Source organism: Temnothorax americanus, unplaced genomic scaffold (assembly GCF_048541705.1).
Source record: "Temnothorax americanus isolate GAGA-0224 unplaced genomic scaffold, ASM4854170v1 Scaffold26, whole genome shotgun sequence".
Taxonomy (NCBI): domain Eukaryota; kingdom Metazoa; phylum Arthropoda; class Insecta; order Hymenoptera; family Formicidae; genus Temnothorax; species Temnothorax americanus.
In genome coordinates, this window is record NW_027509401.1 from 2,819,595 (window position 1) to 2,840,427 (window position 20,833).

At 40.8% G+C, this 20,833-nt stretch overlaps 1 protein-coding gene across 2 annotated transcripts in view; it reads left to right on the forward strand.

Moving 5' to 3' along the window:
- LOC143899253 (uncharacterized) overlaps positions 1 to 20,833 on the forward strand; it is a 46,370-nt gene that overhangs the window by 1,804 nt on the left and 23,733 nt on the right. For both annotated transcript variants that reach the window (XM_077409393.1, XM_077409394.1), the window contains exon 2: positions 18,223 to 18,478. In XM_077409393.1, the coding sequence (XP_077265519.1) occupies positions 18,223 to 18,478 (256 nt within the window). The remainder of the gene's footprint in view (positions 1 to 18,222; positions 18,479 to 20,833) is intronic.

Genomic DNA, 20,833 nt, shown 5'->3' on the forward strand with positions numbered 1-20,833 from the left:
CAAAATTATTATAAATTATCGCATGAGCACAGTTTCTTCGATGAACGTGAGCTATTGTTGCAGATTTGCTTTCTGAAATTTTCATGAAATTCTTTCGCAATCGATCGTACAGTTTGTAATATCCGTGTAAACTTTACGAGCGTCTTAATTACGCGCGTTTTGCCGATAAAAATTAATTGGCTTCGAAAGCCTCGATGCAACGCATCGTGTGTTGCATCGTTACTGTTACGTGAATCATTAAATATTTTCCTTTTGTTTAAATAAATTATGAATCGTGTATTAGATGTCACGCACCGAATACTTCACATTTCATTGTTGACTTTTGTATTACTCCAATATAAGTGACATTTTTTCTTTTAATTACACATAATAAAAATAACTAACGCGGATAGAAAAGAATGCATGATGCAGAATTATCTCTAATATTAAGCAACAAATAATTTTTTGCAATCAAATGTGCAATTAAATCTGCATATTTTACGATATCGGTTTTGCATATCTGCCCATTTTGCACGAATTTTAGTTGAGCTATTTTAACATTTTAATTTTGATCAATAATATCCATTAAAATATAAAATTTTTTTATGCAGTGGCAAGACAGCGATTTATTTCGTCAGTATTCAAAGTGTTAAAGTATAATTATGCAGGTTACATTTCAGTGGTATTAACTCTAAATTCGATCACATTAATTTCTCCGAAAATTTCGTGATATAAATTCACGCCATTCTCTTGGCTCGCGAAAGCTCATCAGTCTACACTCGGCGTAATTGACATTTCACGTTGGTGTATCAACGCACGATTACTCTTCTGTGTCGCTGAAATTAATGTCGTAACTTTGACTTTATTGTTAGAAAATACTTCATAAAATATGGGCGCCATTATCAAAAATAAAAGTTAAATTTTCTCAAATAACAAATTCGCCGAAATCAATAGGTATTTTAATTTTCAATATTTTACTGCAATAATTATTCATTATTTTGCTTTTATATAATTAGTTCCACAATATTTTATATATTTATTTATTTAACGCAACATGATAACGTAACATCTAACAATGTTTTACAACAATGTTTAGAATTGAATTTAGATTGAAATATTATTTATTAAAGTGACAAGTCATTTCGTTCGATACACTTGTCGCTAACGCTCGAGTCCTTGCGAGATACTTGAGGTTCTCGAAATCATCACTCATTAATCGCCAGCAGTGTCATTACACTATTAAGTTTATTGTTATCGCGCTTCTCGCGGACGCATCGACGCGACGTCGCTTTGGTATGATATTGCGCGAGTCGTAACTCTCTTCGCGCGGCGCACCTCTCTTACCGTGGCGCATTAACTCGAAGAAAAATCGCTCATCCCTTTCGGTACGGCCATCCATAACATTTAATGCGGCCATTCCCGACGAAAATGGAGCGGCCAGTCTATCGCGCGATTTTTGCGTCGTATCCTCCGGCCTACCTGTCCGCCGTCATGGCTCATTATTTTTATTGCCCCGTTAAAAACTTGCCAATTAATTTTCGACTATTAACATTTATCGCGCGTATTGCTCATATTCCGATCCTTTTGGAGCGTCTCGTGCGGATGAGCAACGACGATTGCAAAATACGTCAAACGTATAGGGAACGTTATATAAAATTCGAATAACGTTTGACGAATAACGTCAAATTATTCATAAATTATAAATTATTTTACATTATGGAATGCAAATAATCTATCCTGAAATATAAAAGAAGTCTTTTCTCTCCCCCTCAGTTTCTAAATTTTTTTTTATTTAGGTGAATATTTTTCAATTATCGGCGCGCGCGCACCGCTTATAATTTTTTTTTTTTAATGAACCATCGAAGTATTAATGCGAAAGTGAATTTTGCAGACGCTTATAGTTGATTCTTAGCCAGCAAAATTCTTGAGAAGAATGGGACGTGTCTTGGTGCCGGGAAATAAAATACAGCGACAACCTCCTTGACGGAGGTGCGTGAATTGCGCGGAAAGTTTCCCGCTTGGCGTTTCTCGCGTTTAAGTATTAATTCCGGAAGCGACGATGACGCACGTTGAAACTTGGACTATGATTACCTGCGAACCGACAATTGTCAACGTGAACTGTATATAGTCTCTATCTCGTTCGATGTTATCGCAAAAATTTCAACACGAATAATATTGCACCGATAATATCTCGTTGAGGCGCTACTGCGTAATAATTAGTGCGAATATTGATGTGTGTGATAAAATAATTATGTAACAATTATGATACGTTTGAGTATAATTTGATTAATTAAGCTTTTACTTGTTTCAGACACTATTAATACACAAAAAAATTAGCTTTATTAAATTATCACGCTATATCGCTAAGATATTACGAATAGAAAATTTATAAACGTTTGTGATGATAATTGAGGTTTGAGAGATAATTCTTTTTCATGATACGAAATTTACTGTAGCAGAGAATCGCTTCGACAATCGTTTCGCTTTATGCCAACAATTAGAATCTTTTCTTTAAAAATGATATTCGCGATTAAGCAGAGAGCTGAGTGCTGAGGCGTGACGAGTGTAGAAACACGTTCGCCATCGCGTTTTAATTCGTGCATTTGCGGACGTAAAAATGTCGACGAGGTAAATTACAAGCTGGCGCGGCGCTCTAATGAGGCCCTCTAATATAGAAATTGTTCCGAACTGTCATTATCGAGATAAATGACTGGCGAGGGCCGCGGCTCGTAGCTGGGGACGAAAGCGGATCGTTTTTGTGGGGAAACGGGATAATGGCCCGTCACTTTCGTTTCTTTTAACGACCGAAAAAGACGTCCGGAGCGGGGATTCGCGCGGTGAAGTCACTCCGTAATCCGTCGCGCACATTTGGATAGCTATATTTCATAAATGGAAGGTGAATCGACCTAAATAACTGCTAGAGAGTCGCTTGATATGCATGAAAATTGTTGTACACGATAAGGGAATTATTATCGTTATAGTAAAAGTGTAATAGAAATTATTATGCTATAAATGCATCATTATTTTTAATAATTTTGCTGTATTTCATACGTGTGAAGATTCTTTTAAAAGTAATCAATAATTTGATTGTCCTTTTTTCTGTTATAAATAAACTTGGACTATTTATTTACAATGCAAAATAATCCAATTTTTTAACAAGAAAATTCACTATTTTTTTTTACAAAAAGAGCCTTTCGATTTAATTATACATTAATTATTGCTACTGAATTTGTGAGAGTATGTCTTACTAATTTAACTTTGACAAATTCATGTGATTTGTGATTATTTGTCTTTATTATACTGTTTTCAGAATTATGTTATGATATATAATTTATCTGATTAATTACTTAGCAATTAGTTAACACGAATAATATTAAGTTTAATAATTCCCCAACCTATCGATATAATGATAATATAACTACTTTATTTAAAGGATATAATATTTTTTGTATAACACATAAATAACCGAATTTAATGTTTTTATTGTTTTTAATTATTCGATGCGTATAAAAAGATATATTTATAATAATATCTTATAAATCGATACTTAGGCTTTTCCTGCGATTGATTTAATTAAAGTTGGGCGCGTCAATATTTTCCAAGTTTTTTCCGAAAATCGTTCATGGAAATATCTGACTACGTATTTGATAATGGAAATTGGATTATAGCAAATTCGACGTCAATGTTTTGCTGTTTCAGATAACGACCGTAAATTATATCGGCATTAATGAATTATTTAACACACTGGCGTGAATGGAATGGTAAATAATGCGATCGCCTAAATCGTCGAAATTCGTTCTCGCGAAATAATCAGCCGCGAATATTTTATGCGAGAGATGAGCCGCGCGGCTGCTGTCCGCGGAATTTCGTCGCTTTAGAAACTCGTTTGCGCGACAATGGTATCCGAGATACCTATTGTGATTTGTTTCAATCGAAATCAATTATGCTAGGCGCATATGAGTAAGCGAGAACAATCGAATTGATATTATTATGTAGCAGGTTAAAACGAATTAAAACGAATAAATACATTTTTGAAGACGTGACATATTGTTCAACAAAATCTTGTTTATACATGGAAGGGTAAAAGCCGTATAGTGATGTAAGTCTAATATTTTAAAAAACTTCTCCACATAATAATGCCAGAATTTCAGAAATCGTCATTAAGATATCTGTTTCGCAATTCTAGAAACGAGTGAAAATGTGCACATTCCTTCAAATAAGCAGGTTTATCTCTCTTTCTGTTGCTTTTCAGCACGTGTTATCTTGCCGAAATAATCGATTCAGATATGTGGGCGAGGTACCTATACATTTCTATTTCAACAGTTTATATTCGCTCGCGTGTCTATTATAGTTTTACATCGCGATAGGTGAAGGATTCCGTCAATTCGACGTGATTCACTATCGAAGTAGACTTCATCGGGGGGATTAACTATGGAAACTTAGGCAGAATTTACTCTTGGACGAGATAAGAAACGCTGCATTATTCAAAAACACGTGTCACGCCTAATTGGGAATGTTATTCGCATGTCAAGCGCAAATTTTGCTTAGAATCACAAATTTTACATTAATCGATCAGCGTCGAGCTTCGAGCTGGTCCATTAAACGAAACGGCGGACGAATAACAAGATTCGAAACTACTCGATTCTTGCACATAAATTGCCGCTGCACTAATGAATTATTTAACGTTATAGTTATACGTCAATGTGTGAAAGCCGAGTTATGACTATATATAGGAATGCTCAGAATCAATACTTAATCTTTGAAAATCGATCTTATTCACTTCGCGTGACGAGTACACGGCTATACGAATTGAGAAAGCCATACATATTTATATTATACATATATATCTATAAAAGTATACCCATAAAAATCCGTGACTGTCGTATAATAGTAAACATTAGGACAATATATGTTACCGTGTTCTTAATGGAGAGATTATTATGGAGATATTAACATTTTGATTTTCGAGTGGGCTTGCCTAAATTTATTACGTAATTTATAACAATTTGTAGCATCGGTAGACGGATGTGAGAGTTACACTTCCAGTCACCGCAATATTTCACAGTTTATTCTTGAACATGATTATGCAAACGTATCTTACATATCCACATTACGGGGGTATTTTTAGGACAATTTACTTCACAAGATTTAATCGTTCGATAAATATTAGTCAATTTTTGGCCGATATGTTTTAAATAGATTTGACAAATTATCCTATGTTTATCTCGTTTTACGGCACCGGCTACCGGAAAGGCGTAATTGACATTTCGATGGTGCGCAGTGAAATACGTAGTGGTGAACAACGCGGGGCCCGGGCGAGCCGAGGCCCGAAAAAAAACCCGTTGTGCACCGCGTATCAGCTCGGCCAGGTGAGGTGTCCCATCGGAATTCTGGAAACGGCCGTGGCCGCTCTCCAAGCCCCAGCCAGACGTCCGAACGAGACCCGATGGTGTTCGGTTTCATCATCGCGTATCTTGGACGCCCGCGGCGAATAATCGCCCACGAAGATCCTACGTGGCGCGAAATTTACTGTCGGACTCGCTGCAATTCACCCACGGAAACGGGCCGCCATTCCCAAATAAACTCCGGCAAACGGCGGCATGAATCGGGCTCTCCTCTCGCAGCGGACACACGCAAATACAGACGCGTACGGGCGTGTGTAAGTACTCTCGGCGCGCCGAGAGGGTGTGCGAAGTAAATCTGCGATCCCGCGAACTTCATCGTGTCGTAAAACTTCGTCGCGTTGAACTTCTTTCATTCGGATCGATATTCGTCGCGTAAATCAAAGACAGGTTTTACTTTTAACAACAAGGGAAAAGAAAGAAACTGTGCTTGAATCTCTCTCTTCGTTAAAAGAATATGAGGCAACTCTAAAAATGATTTTTATTGTGTGAAAATAAACGTACGAATTTTAAAGTTTACCTGTTGAAAGTATAAAATACTTTAAAGTATCGATTATTGAATTCTCTATCGTGAAAATGGATCGCTCCTGTCGTTCTTTCTTCCGTATAGCCTAATAATTGATTCAGACAAGCTTTCTCTTTTTCTATTCTAAGTCCAAGGTATATATATAACGGTTCACGCTCGAATCTTTGTGTTACATCGAATAGACGAGCAATCGCGCTATTTAGGATAAATTATTGAATCGCTCGAGAGCACGATTCGATTCTTAACAATCGAAATTCCCAATATAAGTTCTGAAAAACATTATAGCGAGTTAGATCGGTCGTTTCTTTGGTAAATACGCTTATGCGCCATAGCTGTGTCCTTATGTAAATCTGTCCATCCGATGGTCCTCGTGCTGCTTGATGCCGTTGTTTGGCGACGTTTGTTTTCTTGCATCTTCGCTCGCTCGCTCGCTCGCTCGTTCTCTCGCGGGCGAGAAATTTAAATGAGATGTTAAAACGAGGAAAGTACCGTGTGTCGTCGACCGATGGAATCGACGGCCGTTAGGCAAGATTTATTTTTACTATCGAACATTTGTGTTAAATCCGATGTGTTACGTACCGCAGGGAAACCGGTATATTCATCGGGTATATAACTATGGGATTAAGCTCGGCGCGCTATCGGCCCCGCGTTTACCGCTTAACATTGTTATCTTAACACCGGAGTTTGTTTGAGTTTGCCTGAACTGGTCCGAAGTCGATGAGCGTGCAAGAGATATCGCGAGAGAAGAGACGCGCGATCGAATTCGGGTCTGGGCCGTCGTCATACTTTTCCCCTTGTTGAGAGAACGTGTGGTATATTCAGAAGTGAATTTATAGTTGTACACGCCCCTGAAGAAAGTCGCAATGCGGAGGCCATGATAACCGATAAGACGTAAAAAGCGGAAAAGCAGGAAGCTTTTTCAAATATCTTATCTCGCGCGATCGCGAACAGAATTGATTAGAACAAGCACTTTGGTATATTTAGCGATAAATATAATTTATCTCTCTCTTTCTATACTTCGCTCTCTTTCTGATATAACAAAGATCTAAAAATATTCTTTATCATGAATGTGTGACGCTAGAAATGAAGGTAATAACACGATATTTTTTGGAAACCATTATTTTGTGCCAGTATTGTCAATCGCAACGTTGTATTTTATATTTGGAGCGCCAACGATACTGTAAAACTCCTTGTTTGACCGGCATAAATGTGGCGAACGCACTGTGAAGAATTTTAATAGAATTAAAGCGGCGCGTTCACCGGCGCCGAGTTTCTTCGAATCGATTTCGAACGGACTTATTCGAACGACGCTCGCGGGATCTGAGGGCCTGCGTTTTGAGTAATCGCGGGCCCTTAAGCCCCCCTCTGTCCTTTTATTTCTTCACGCACGCGCAGGTGCGGGGCCTCGCGAATTCTCGATTGAAACTCAGCGGGTTCGCGGACGACGCGAACAAAGCGGGTCCGTGGAGCGCGTTAATTCCCAAACGGCCCCCAGGTATCCCCGGGATACGCGGGAATAAACGGTAGCTCGTTTTCACGAGCCGGTCGCGCGGAGCTCGGCGAAATAAAAGAGCCTCACGGGGACATATAGGGTTTCGTCGGAGTGTCAACCATAATAAATAGCCAATGACTTAGTTAAGCGGGAAGAGCTACTCGGGCCGAGAGCAAAGTTACGACCGGTCGATTCCGACCGGTCGAATCGGTCGGTTTGAGTAAAAAACAGGTGGTGGTGGGGCGACGTGTGAAGAGTCTTTGAAATAAAATGTTTGTGAAAAAAAAGGAATATATAGATGTGCACGTGTTTTGAGTCGAAAGTTGACACATTGTAAATTTCGTCATGTTTAATAAGGTATATTAATAAATAACTATACGATTAAGAAAGAATATTATATAAGAATAATAAGAGCTTTACACACGTGCGTAACTATGAAAAATATATATTATTCTATGCAACTAAAAAATTATTAGTGAGCGATTATTTTCACTAGAAATTATTTATCCTATTATTTTCTGATTTTTAGAATGGCATAAAAATAATGATGTAACAGTTACAGTTTTACATGTTACAATTAAAATAATACAATTATACATATAATTTGGAGTCATAAGCGAGTATATGATTCTTTATTTTCTTTATCAATAACTGATACATACGAGCCGAGAGTGTTGACTGCAACGGAAAGTGCAGTCAACATTTATCTAGTCTGTGTCCCTTATTCATGTCGTCCCACTTCGTGGTTCACCCACCTGGTTCACGCCGGATACTTAAACGATCGTTGACACGAGCGGGCATCGAACGCGATGGCTGCGAAGACGATTCTCTTGGTCAGAGCGAGTGCGACGATTCCACTCCGAGGTGGTCCCGGCGATCCGCTTCTCTTCATCGCAACCGAGATGTACATCGTCGTGTTTGAATCAACGCCTTTCGTTGATAAACGCCAACCACGACAATACAAGAATTGGGTTTATACTTTCATTAGACGTGATTCTCTTTATTGCGAGTTATCAGAAAGTGTTCGATTTTTAGTTTGAAAATCTCTTGGCTATATTTGAAATGTGAATCAGTAATCTTCAGAATTAAATTCTTTAGCAAGGCGGTGAAAATACGGTTGAAATATCGTGAAATGATCTTCGATCGACAGCCACGCAAGCAGGTTCTATTATGACATTTTACCTGATCACAGTGATCCTGCCGAGAGTTGCAAATCGTTTTGTAAGATTTCGCAGACAACTGCTTTTTATCACTGTATTTTAATTTACGGAATATCGCGTTACGTTATGTTACGGGAATAAGTCGTCACACTGTGGGAATACGTGATAAATGTACATACATATCGTATTATTACCTCATCCGCGTCGGCACACACACACACGCACAGATATTATTTAGTTCGTTAGATAAGAGTTTGCGGCTGATATTACACTCATTACAACAACGTTTGCGTGGAGATGGACGAGCGACGACGTTGTTTTCGAAAGGCGAAACGCAACGTAACAGAGCGCGGTTATTAGAGAGGCGTGGATGGAGCTCGAGATTACATTCGCATTCCTCCGTTCCGATAGTTTTGCAAATTGCCGGTAATGACAGGCGATCGGTTGATTTTCCAGGGTATGGAAACCGTTCGTAGAAAGCAGCGGCGAGCATCGAACGATGACGATATGCTTCGTTCAGCCGCGATTACACGCTGCGTTCTTACTCGGGTAAAACCGATTGGTTTGTGCGCTTTGAAATCATAGACGCGCGCGTGTCTGCCCACGGTATCTTACCAACGATTAGGCTATCGATCACCCGCGTTCCCGTAACCGGCAAAATGCAGATGATAATTAGAAAAGAATAACGGAGAGATTGGAGTTGTAAATATAAATGGATATACATTTTTGTAACACGAACTATCGAGAAATATTGATTGTATTAGATAATAGAACGTTCAATTTAAATAAATTAAAAGTTTTCCAGGTACGATTTGATTAATCTAAGTGTCGGATCGTACAATGCGACCGTTAAGAACCGTTTAATTATTCGCATTTGACGCGTGATGCACTTTAATATGCACGAACCGCGCGCATTTCGTTTAAAATGACTCGGCGGCGCTTGCGGCAGACAATCCGCGGAGAGGACCGGTTCAATTTCATAATAGCGAGAGGCGGGCAGGAAGAGAAAAGGAAGGAATCGTCGAAGTCATTGTCACTTCGTTACCTGCTCTGTCGAGAGCGCGGCGCAACGTACAAATGACAGTGCTTGAAATACGAGGCGCGAACGACATTTGTTAGCGCCTTATTCCTGCCACGCTGACGCTCGTTCCGCGGTGATATCGAGGAGATACGTATATATGTAATATGAGAGATACACGGCGGGCTAGCTCCCTTGGTTTGCCAATCGTGTTTCCTTTCGCGTTTCCGCGTGTTGGCGGTTTGTACCAACTTATGGGCGTTATCTCTTAGCCATTGTCATTCTCATACGAAGTTTCATAGCTATAATCGAATGTTTTTTAATCGAGGAACGTCGAATAAAGAAAACGGATTAAAAAAGTTTTCAAAAGTTTGAGTGGCGAATTAAAAAAAAAAAATAGACCATTTTGAAAGATTTTACTCTATAGATTTTTTGGTTTTAAATTCCTGGGAATAGGAGATTTTATGTTTATAACAAGGATTACTTTTAACATGACGTTTTAATGTTGGCGTGAACTACTCTTGATTACTCGTGATTAACGTAATGACTAATGTAATGAACTGGCCTTGATCTCAATAGTATAGGCGATATTAAAATGCTGTTACGTTCGCATTTTTTTAAATCGCAGTTTTTATTTTAAGCGTATTGCGTGCCAAGCTGTGTATTCGCGCAAGATGTAAACTTCTATCTTTTTGTCGATCATAAATTACGTAGATGACTTACAAGTTTGCCAAAAGTCACATGATTAAAATTGATTTAATATCATCTACATAGAGAGAGAGCAAATATATCTTTTCCGTATATACTTATTAGAAGTGTATAACGTGTGTGTGCATATACAACATATTAATTATTTACACAGTTTCTGTAATTAAAAAAAAGTTGCAGTTCTTTAGGAAAGAGAAAGACTGAGAAAGAGAGACAGTATCGCATCAATTGATTAAACATATTAGTACAATAATTTATTTATTTTCTAATTAGTACACAGACAGCTATATACTTATATAAAGTCATCTATCAGGCATTTTCTTCAGTATAATCTTCCTGTACATTTATTGTATGGCATCGTTAATTTTAAACTCGCATATACTTTTTTTTATCTTCTAATTATTTATTCAAGTCCCGTTCTCTTTCTGCAGAATTGTTTCGCGAACATTGACGCGAAGTGAGACGTCGATGGCCCCCCGAATGGCGTAATCAATTTTTTGCGGATGTCGGGCGCGACGCAAAAGTACGTCATCTTCGCCGAAACGGAGAAAGGAACGCACCGTGTCACGCTCAGATTAATTTACGTTTCGCGAACAAACAAGGTGCCGGTTTTAATTACCTGTCGACAGATTGATTGATCGATCCGAAGACGTTTCTCCTATCGCGCGCGATCAGATACGGCGCGTCAATACTCAATTTACCTCGTTGCACGGCAAACGTAGACTTCCGCGGACACAGTCTTTCCTCTCGCGCGGTCGCGCGCAACGCACGCTCGGCCTATATTGCTAATTTACTTTTCATTAATGACAGATCGATGAGTCGGCGTAATTCCGGCGACGCTTGACAGAGCGTTTTTAATACGCTTTCCGCTATCTTAATTAGATATTTAGACCTCGATGCGGGAGAAGGGCGGAGGGATATGGCTCGCTCCGTGTGTTATTAGCGCGGTGGAGGACCCGTTATCGGCGGCGCTAAATTAAAATGCAATTCGAAGAAACGCCGCGGCCGCGATATTGCACGGCCTCGTAATATACGGAACGCGCGTTCCCGTCAGCCGTGAATATTTTCGATTTTCGGTGACGATCATAATTCATTCGCGCACGCTGCACTCGCTCGTAAACTTGTCTCCTCGAACAGACGTCGACTTCCGCTGGAAAGTATTTATGATATCACCATCGTTTCTGCTGTTAAATTACATTGTTAACTCTTGGAGCACCGAGTTATATATATTTTATTAGAGTGGAAACTTTATCTTGGGAAAGAAAATCTTTTTATTTATTTTTTACTTAAAAAAATATAAATGTCCGAAAAGCGTCTCCCTTGCATCGTTTTTCCTATCTTGCAAAAATTAAAGATCAAATTTTATTCACGTTGCGGTATCAAAACGCGAAGTGGAGACATTAATTTGACGATGCTTAGTGATTCTAACGAGTTCGTTCGCGCGCAATCGGATCAAACGGAACGAGGTTGGTGTTCAGTCCCCTCGTAGCGCGAGCCTCGTAGATCGTCGTCCGCGCTCACGACCCGTTTCAATCTGTCCCGCGAGCGCTTTGATCCGCTTCGTCCGCGTGCGCACTCGCAACCGTAACTCACTGCGGCGTGCCGTAAAGCCGTAAAGCCGCGAGATTCGCCAAGAGCCAAGACGCGCGCGGCCGCCGGGAAACAGAGATACTCGGCCGCCACGGCGCGCGGCTCGTCATCCGTTTCGTCAGTCGTTTAACACGGCCGTAGATCGTGTCGAATAAAAATACGCGGATGACGGACCACACATCGAGATCCCGCGAGTCAATTGTAACGCTCCGGTAATCATGAGCACTTTCCTAGCTCGATTCCTAGATTTTAATGGACCAGAAGATGAAATTGTTGTGCGACGAATGATCATCAAACACCGAGCATCTCAATACAATTGTTTGTTCTCTTAAAAAAAAAAGAAAGATTAACTTCTCTTTTGTCTATCACGAATGTAAAAGCAGAGAATACAATGGTAAACGTCTACTGTCAGTCTGATGCAAAGGAGATGGTTACGACTTTTATCGAACCGCTGCATGTCGCCAATTGCGACGCTTTACGTAACGTCGGTGCGCGACCGGTGAAAATCACTGGTTTCTGCCAGGCGCTTATTTGTGCTGGCGACGTCTCGAAAAACCGGCGGGTTCCCTCGGTACGTCCGCGATCGACGTGACGCAGCAAGTATCGCCTGATGCCGGGCTCTTATCGCGTCAAGACGCGCGACCCTCGCTGGCAACTTAATCACGGATATCCGAGGACGCCGATTCTCTCTCTTTTTCTTGTCGCTCTCCTCTGTCTCCCCGCAATTAAGCGAGGAGGAAACACGCTCGATTTCAGCCCACGCGATGTTCCTGGGAAATAATGCGTCTCGCGATGCACGTCGTCGTCGTCAGAGAAGACACAAGAAATCAAAGAGTCCCTCAATTCTCAATATTCCAAATCAATTCGCCTTCAATCTCAGCGCGTCGCTGTTGAGAAGAAATAAAGATACCTGGAGTTATGAGAGCGAGATCAAGAATTTATTAACGTTAATAATATTGTAATTTATTAACGCATTAACGAGAGTAATCTTCAATATTGTAAATGAAGAACGTTTGGCAAAGATTCAGGAAGATAGATAATTAAATTTAAGAAAGAGAGAATGAAACACTGCGCAATACTTGAACACACAATGTGCTCGAAAGGGTTAAATATGATGCTTTATGCAATTTTGAAGAACAATCCCCGTAACAAAGAATTGTGCGAACATTTTCACGTTTCTTCGTCACGGGTGTAACCATAATTCCGGCTACGCCCATCGAGCTGTATTAATGAAGCGATATCGATCGGCCGTTTCAGAATTTATGTACTCGATCTCGCGGCTGTTAAATAACTTCTTCGCGGAGTGTTAAACGCGCGCGTAGCTCGACTCGTGCAGGTGTACGCGGGCCCCCTCTCGCCGGGTAATAATCGTCGATAAATCGGCGTATCGGTGCCGACGGTAATTAATTATTGCTTTGTGGTTATCGGCTCTCTTGCGGTGGAAACGACGAGTTGCGTGCGGATAATCCCCGCCGACGAAGATCCTTCTATATTGAAAGGTTCGCAGCCGCGAGAGCTCGAAGCGCAACGTAAATACAGAGCCCGGCGACCGCAAGGAACTCTCCGCGGCGTTTTACGGCTAAAAGCCGGCCGACGAATGAAGATTACTGTTATTGCAAGTGGTAATTCGTACCTAATATTCCGCGATGTGTAGCGGCCGCCGAGGAGTTTACTATTGCACAAACAAGTCGCCCAGTTTATCGGATCAAATTGCTTTTAACCTTTACCAAAGCGGTCCATTTGTCTAAATAGACAAACACTTTTTAGGGTGTCAGGAATAAAGAAATTGGGAATAATAGTCGAAAGTCAGAAAAAGAGGCACGTATCATTATATAAGAAAAGAGAAATATATTATTAAGATAATAACAATATAGAATAAAACATTTTGGAACATTCTAAACCTATTTTTATTAAAATCTCAAAAAAAAGTTTTTTTTCACCATCACAAAGCTTCCTCTATGAGGAAGCAAAATAATATATGATACATGGCAAAAAGTAATTTTCTGTGCGACAAGCGATTTTGTGTTGACTCTTAAAATTTTACTTCAAAGCTCTGTTATCGAGAAATTTATTTCCAGTATTATTTTAGAAAGTTTAAACATATTACACTTTTCCATAATTGCACGATAAACATTTTTCAAAAATACATTCAAATTTAAAAAAAAAAACTGTAATTAAATGATTTGAAATCTACTATATTAAGAAGAATTAAAGTTCACCTTTCACGGATGACTTTTGCGGATCGTTCTTAAAAATTTTGGAATTATACATTTGCCCAGGCGCAAATTAATGCCGTATTAACGGTTAACAACCAGGGATCAGCGCTAAACACTTTCCATATTGCACGGTTTAACAAATACGTCCACGTTCGTGAAGATATAAGTTCAGTATACGTATTTTCTACAATTTATCACGCGTGTTGTAAAGATGCACATATAGAGAGGCAAGAAATATAAACGCGCGATATAACCATGTGAAGCGAATTGGAGATGTAATCGCGGGATAATTTTACATAATGTATGCGTCGTATACGATATCAATCGTAATGCGTATACTTTCGATACTTCATAAAATATATAAAATATATTTCATTTAAGATACAGGGCAGAAGGCAGGAGGGTTGGTCGACGCGAGGCGAAATACGTAGAACAAAATGGAGATTGCGATCATTATGCATTGTAATTTATACAGAGAGTACTATAATAACTTACGATGTCAATTTGTACTAGGAAAACTGTATGAATGCAAGAGTGCAAGACGCACTCATTCGATTTTAGAGTTTATTTCTTTGCAAAGCTAAATTTTTTTCCTTTCTCTCTCTCTCTTGCACAAGGTAGTCGGGGATCGAGTGGCCGCGTTTACCGCAAAATGCGCGTGGTTATTTATATACGGGGCGAAATAACGGAGGACGTGAGGATAATTTACATATCGAACTGGATAATTCGTGGCACGTATTACCGTCAATCATTTTTGCGGCTGATCAATAACATCGACCGAAGCTTCGAGGATCATTTCTCTGATTTCACGGGCCGCGGTTTAGACGTTATTAAATACGATATGACTAATGTCCTCGATTACGGCGCGACGGTCATACACGGCCGGCGAGCGATGTAATGAGCGCGCGGTATAGCGCCTGGAAAAAGGATAATTATCCACTTACGATGGGGCTTGCTTTAGTTTAGCGTTATTAGCGTGATGCCGGCCAGGAAAGCGGCGGTACGTGAAATTATAACCTGCAGTAACTTAAGGTAAACCAAGAGATTTTATTTACTACCGCGTTACTTCCTCGTTTGTGTATCGGTGAGCGTTTGCCCTGAACAAGAGATCTAAAAATCGCGATGCGAATATTTCGATTTATCTTCGCCGCACGCGTGATACATTCGTATAAAAATCGAAGTAACATCGAAAAGAACTGTTATGTCATTAATCGTGAGATATTGGGATATTTGTTCAGTCGTTTTTATTATATTTATCAAATTATGTGAAATTTAGTTATACTGGCAGTCAGTTACACTTTTACGTATTTATTTCGCGCGATATTTTCGCCCTGCTTTTAGCTCACAATCGTATTATATTAGCTAGGTTGAAATTTTGCTGTTTTTTTTTTTACGTGCTCTTTTTCCGGTATAAGGAAAGAGAAACGTGCACGGTTTACGTAGGGTTGTGTACGGCGATCAATTGCGGATTTTCGCGGAGAGAAAACCGGAAAAGTGGCGAGGCTATAATACCGATCGACGCGCCGGATTTCGCCTTATACCGAATGGACAATTAATTCTTCGCGCGCGCGGCATCAACGTGCAAAATTGATAGCCGGCACCTGACATACCAGCCAGGTCGGTACTTCGTAACTAACTGCCCATTACGAAGTTTATTACGGTTTCTCCGAGTACAACGACGGCTCTTACCATGGAAACGCGCTCGCGCGAAGGCGCACGTGGTAAATACGTGTCCGCGAATTACGCGGAGAAGGGACCTGTTAAAATGGCAGATGCTGGGGTCTCGCATTCCCGTTAGATATAAATAACTCTGATCTCAACTGCGCGCGCGGAGAAGACCCTTATCGGAAAGCCACGAAAAATTAGCTGCAAATTTATTAAAATATCACGTCGGGATATTTTCGTCGATGCGGCTTGCGTTGCGCAAACCACGATTTCATTACGAGTATGGTGTCGAAAAGAATTTTATTCTATTTTATTGGGCAAATGAAATCAATTTGATGTATTTCAAGTTTAATTATTTTTTTTCGCGCAAGTTTTATCTGTTTTAAAATTGCATTTATTTTAACAACGGTTGACCGTCGTTAAAATAAAATGAACCCTTTGCGCCGGCGAGTTACATGCGCCGAGCGCACAATCTTCGCGTCGTACAATCACATCCTGTAGAAATTCGCGTGTATCTTGAAAAGAGAGCTCGACTTCCTGTCGCCCCGTGCGTCGTGGCGCAACGATTAATCACCGTCGACGGCAATACGTCGCTTTATCAGCCGATTACTTTTCCCTTGCGTCATTAAAATCGGAAACAATCTGCGTAATATAATTGTAAAGCTGGCTTTTCTCGCGCGGAACGTTCGCAGAGCGTTATTTATAATCGATCGCGATGCCGAACTGTCGAAGGAGCTCGCTTATCGCGCGACCGACGCGACGATATATTATCATCGATAGTTGGATACCTATAACCACCGCCAAATGGATTACGCTTAGATTTACGTCGATGTGATTGAACGGCGCGGGACTGTGCGTGCACGACGCTAGGCGGCTGAATCGGCGTGCATGTAAACGGGGACATTTGCCCGTATAAACGCAGCATGCAGATTAGCACGATCTATGCAAAATAAAACACCTCAATAAAACACCTTAATGCGACGTCTCCAAGTTAATTTGAGGCATTGATCAAGTGAGTCATTTTAATCAACGCAATTTTCTCAGAACCCCACCTCACACCTCTCGTGCTGTATCTTCCAAGGTGCTTTAACACAACCGCGATACGATCTCATTTCCGTGCCGCACAATGAAAATTGTCCGATATATATTTAAGAATAAAAACAAGAATTTAAACTGGATTAATTAAAGTAGATAAAACATTTATATCGTTATTGCTTTTATATAGCATTTCTTACACTTAAACTGTTTAATATAATTTTATATTATATATGTATCGAGATCTTTTTTCGCGATGTTGTCTCGAATGACATCGTTTCGATGCACCGTTTAACGTTCAACCATCTTCAGCTTCTCTCAACATTCATTTAATTTCCGATTAAAATCTTAATCGGAGACACTCCCTTTCTTCATTATTCCGCTAATAGAGTTGTCGAATAAGCGATAAATCGCGCGTCACAAAAGCGATTTTTCATTAACGTCCACGCATACGTAAACGCGAGAATTTCCTTGCGAGAGGAATTGAAAACTTTGCCGGCTCGGCGCAAGTAGGATGCAGGTTCGGCGCAACATAAAAGAGCGTATATTATACGGAGATAAATATTAATCGGTGCCGAGGCCTGTATACGTACGTAATTTAGAATCGAGTTATCGGAATATGTGCGCGCGCGCGTCGGCTCCTTCGGACAAAATTAATAACGATTTGCGGTAATGGGCGGCCTCCCGTAAATTACGAATCGATGAACGGGCCTCGTTTTTAATTTCGTACGCCGCGCGAGGCGGCGAAAGTGCCGCGGCTCGCAAGGGAAACATCGTCGCGAAACGGCGAGATATAACTGTAATTGAACGGCTCTTAAATATTCATCGAGCGCGGTTCATTCACGTTAACTCCCGTTCGTCGTTGCTATTTTAGTGACTACGGCTGAACGGATAAAAACGAGCGTCAATGACACGGCAGTGATAAATGTCGGTCCTTAAGCGCGACCGGCCTTCGCTTGCAGTGAGGTTTTACTACGCTTCAGCGATCCTCGATTTTTATATCGGATCGTGCCGGAAGCGGTTTCCCTCTCGCGGTCGTTTCCGGTCGTGTACCCGTGTACAGCGGTGCGCCGATGGCGAATGTAAAAACCGCGGCTGTGAGGTGGATAATAATTCATAGTAAATGACGGCGGCGACGAGTATGTTCTGGAGAGGATAATTCAGTATTATATAGCACTATATTATAGAGCTTACAGACGTACGAGGTGTTTCCAAATTAGTGGGAAGTATTGCGATGGCGAATTCAGGACACAAAAATAAAAAAAAAGTTTATATTATATAAATGTATATGTCCGATATGATTTTGTTTCCGAGTTACAGCCTGTTTTATTTTTTAATTTAGAAATAATTTAGAAATATCCTGTATATTACATTTTTTAATGTCGCGCACGATAATGCCTGTACCGAACATTGCGAAAATATGGATTGCAGAAAGGGAAGCCAGCGGTTCTGGGGTCGCACGCGGTGCTCCGCCGATTTCGGAGACAGTTAGTCCGGAGGACGAGCCGGAAACGGACGATACCGGAAGCACGAGTGGAAATGGCGTCTCGCCGGTGGTGAATCCTCTGCTCCAGGAGCGTTCGAATTGCGAGGAGCTGAGGCACGTGGTGTGCCACCTCGAGACCAAGGATCTTTGGGACAAATTCAACGAGCTCGGCACGGAGATGATCATCACAAAGACCGGCAGGTAAGGTCAAAGTGCTTTAAATTATCAACTTCCGCTGTCTAAGAGGCTGATCGATATCTGGATCGTAACGCTGGTTTATTTGTCGACATCGATGATAACTGTGAGCACTTCAGATTGGACATCGATAAATTTTAATCACGCCATCGGTGACCGTCGAATTTTCAAGTTCAACGATGTCGTTAAGACGTACAATTATTAATTATTGCATGTAGTTAAATCGTTTTATTTAGTATATCACAATTTCAATTTTGAAGTCAATTTTATTTTTAGTATCTGATGCACGTTACGTGATTCTGCATTGTGTAACATGATTCGGTAATACGTACAAATCGCACGCAATCTGCAGTTATCTCCGCCAGCGTCAAAGTTGACATAACGAACGATAAATATAAAATTGCGTGCAACAATACTTGAAAGCCCGAGATATGATTGTTATTTTGTTGTACGTTGATGCCGAGATAGAATGGGAACAGTGTCGCGCGTGTTTTACGACGATTAATCGAAGGCTCACAGTCGGAAACAATTCCAGACTCGTTTCTCGAGGGGAAGGGGAGGGGAAGGAGATAAACGCGATCCCCGAGGCAACCAGATGCTCCGGGGAATTCCCTCGGGACGATGTACCGCTAATGCATCGCAGGCTGAATTTCTCTCCTGGACAACGTCGGGGCGCGATTGACTCTTTCTCATTACTCGCGGCCGCTCACCCCTTCGGTCCTCGTCCCGAAACCGCCGTCGCCCCCGGGGCGATGTCGCTGCAAACTCAATCACGTCCTGCCACGGGTCATGACGCGACACCCGCGAAAATTCCCGGGAGGGGACCCGGCGATAGAAACGGGCTAGGGGTTAGGGCGAGAGGTGTCGTTACCCTGAGCAAGCTGTCACTCGCCTGACACGTTACACCGAAACATAAGCAAACGTCCTAATCGCATTGAAATTACGATCCTTTAATCGCGGGAATCGAGCGAGGAAAGAGGGGAAAGAGAACGATATTATTCGGGGAACAATCAGCAGTCTAAAAGTTTGTTGTCTAAAAGTTGAAATACGAATTAAGTAATGATAAAAATATGAAGTGACACGAGTTCGAAAAGATCTCGTCACTTTTTTAAGAACGTTAACATTTTCAAAGCTGTAAATGTTTTGTCACACAGCAAAGTCCATTACCTTTTGCAATTTTTATTTATAAGAAAAAATTCGACTTGTGAGAGAGGAAAGAGAAAGAAAATTGGCGAGAATATTAGTGGGATCGATGCAACCATCTATCCTGCTGTAAACCGACGTTATTTAACAAGTGACTGAAGATCGCGAATAAAAAAGAAAACGTTATAAACGCAGTATGGAGTACGAACTCGGAAACGGCGGGAGAGAAAAGAGTAAAGACTTAAACGTAAAACTTCTCAATTGGTTCGGGAGTATAAAAACGCAGCAAGAAGTAATCGGTCAGGTGAAATGTAAGCTTGAACACACGTGTGCGCGTATAACATTTTCGCTCGCGAGTGAGTAAACAAATTCAATTGCGGATAACAAGAAAGTAACCTTAATGCAACAGATCGTACAAATAAAAGGATAAGAACACACACACACACACACAAATATACTCCAGTAATATAAAACTGCGAAAGAGTTAAGATTACCTGAGCCCAAGGAGGCATAGACGGAAAGGGGAGAGGGTCTCGTGGAGAGGGGAGGTAGGAGAATAAAAAGCGGAAAACGAGCTGGTGGCAAGCTGGCGGGTTAAATTGCTATATTGACCGTCAGTCAATTAGTCGGGCCGGTGTAGAAACCGGGCGAGCTTATGCCAGTTTATAAGGGTCCTTGGGACAAGCGGTGGCGATCGGAGGCGTGAGGATTCGAGTGGGATCACACTGTGAGGGGATCTCTCTCAGGGCTGCCTATTCGCGGAAGGCAGTCGAGAAGTTTTATGTTCGCGGTTTGTCTCGAGGCTCGCGATATACCACCTTCTCAAACATATATCTTCGACTTAACGACGGAAATGCTAACATTGGACGCGCGAAGTTAACTATCGAGGTAGGATAGCCTTTTGTATCGATGTGATGTTCTATAAGATGAATTGATCGTAGAATAAGAAACGCATTTTTAACATAATTGCAATTGGCGCTATTTAAAAAAAAAGTAAGATATGGCGAGTCACGTGAGTAAAGTCCTGTTTATCGGTCGATAATCGTGAAAGAATTGCATTTAATTAAATTATACTACAAATTACAATCGTAATACCGTACTATATAATTTTCACTTTTTTAGTTTTTTTAGTTTCAAAATTTTCTTTTATACATTTACCAAGTATTAAGGGAGGATTAAGAATGCCAGCCCTGAGCTACGGTCTAACAAGATGGGGTG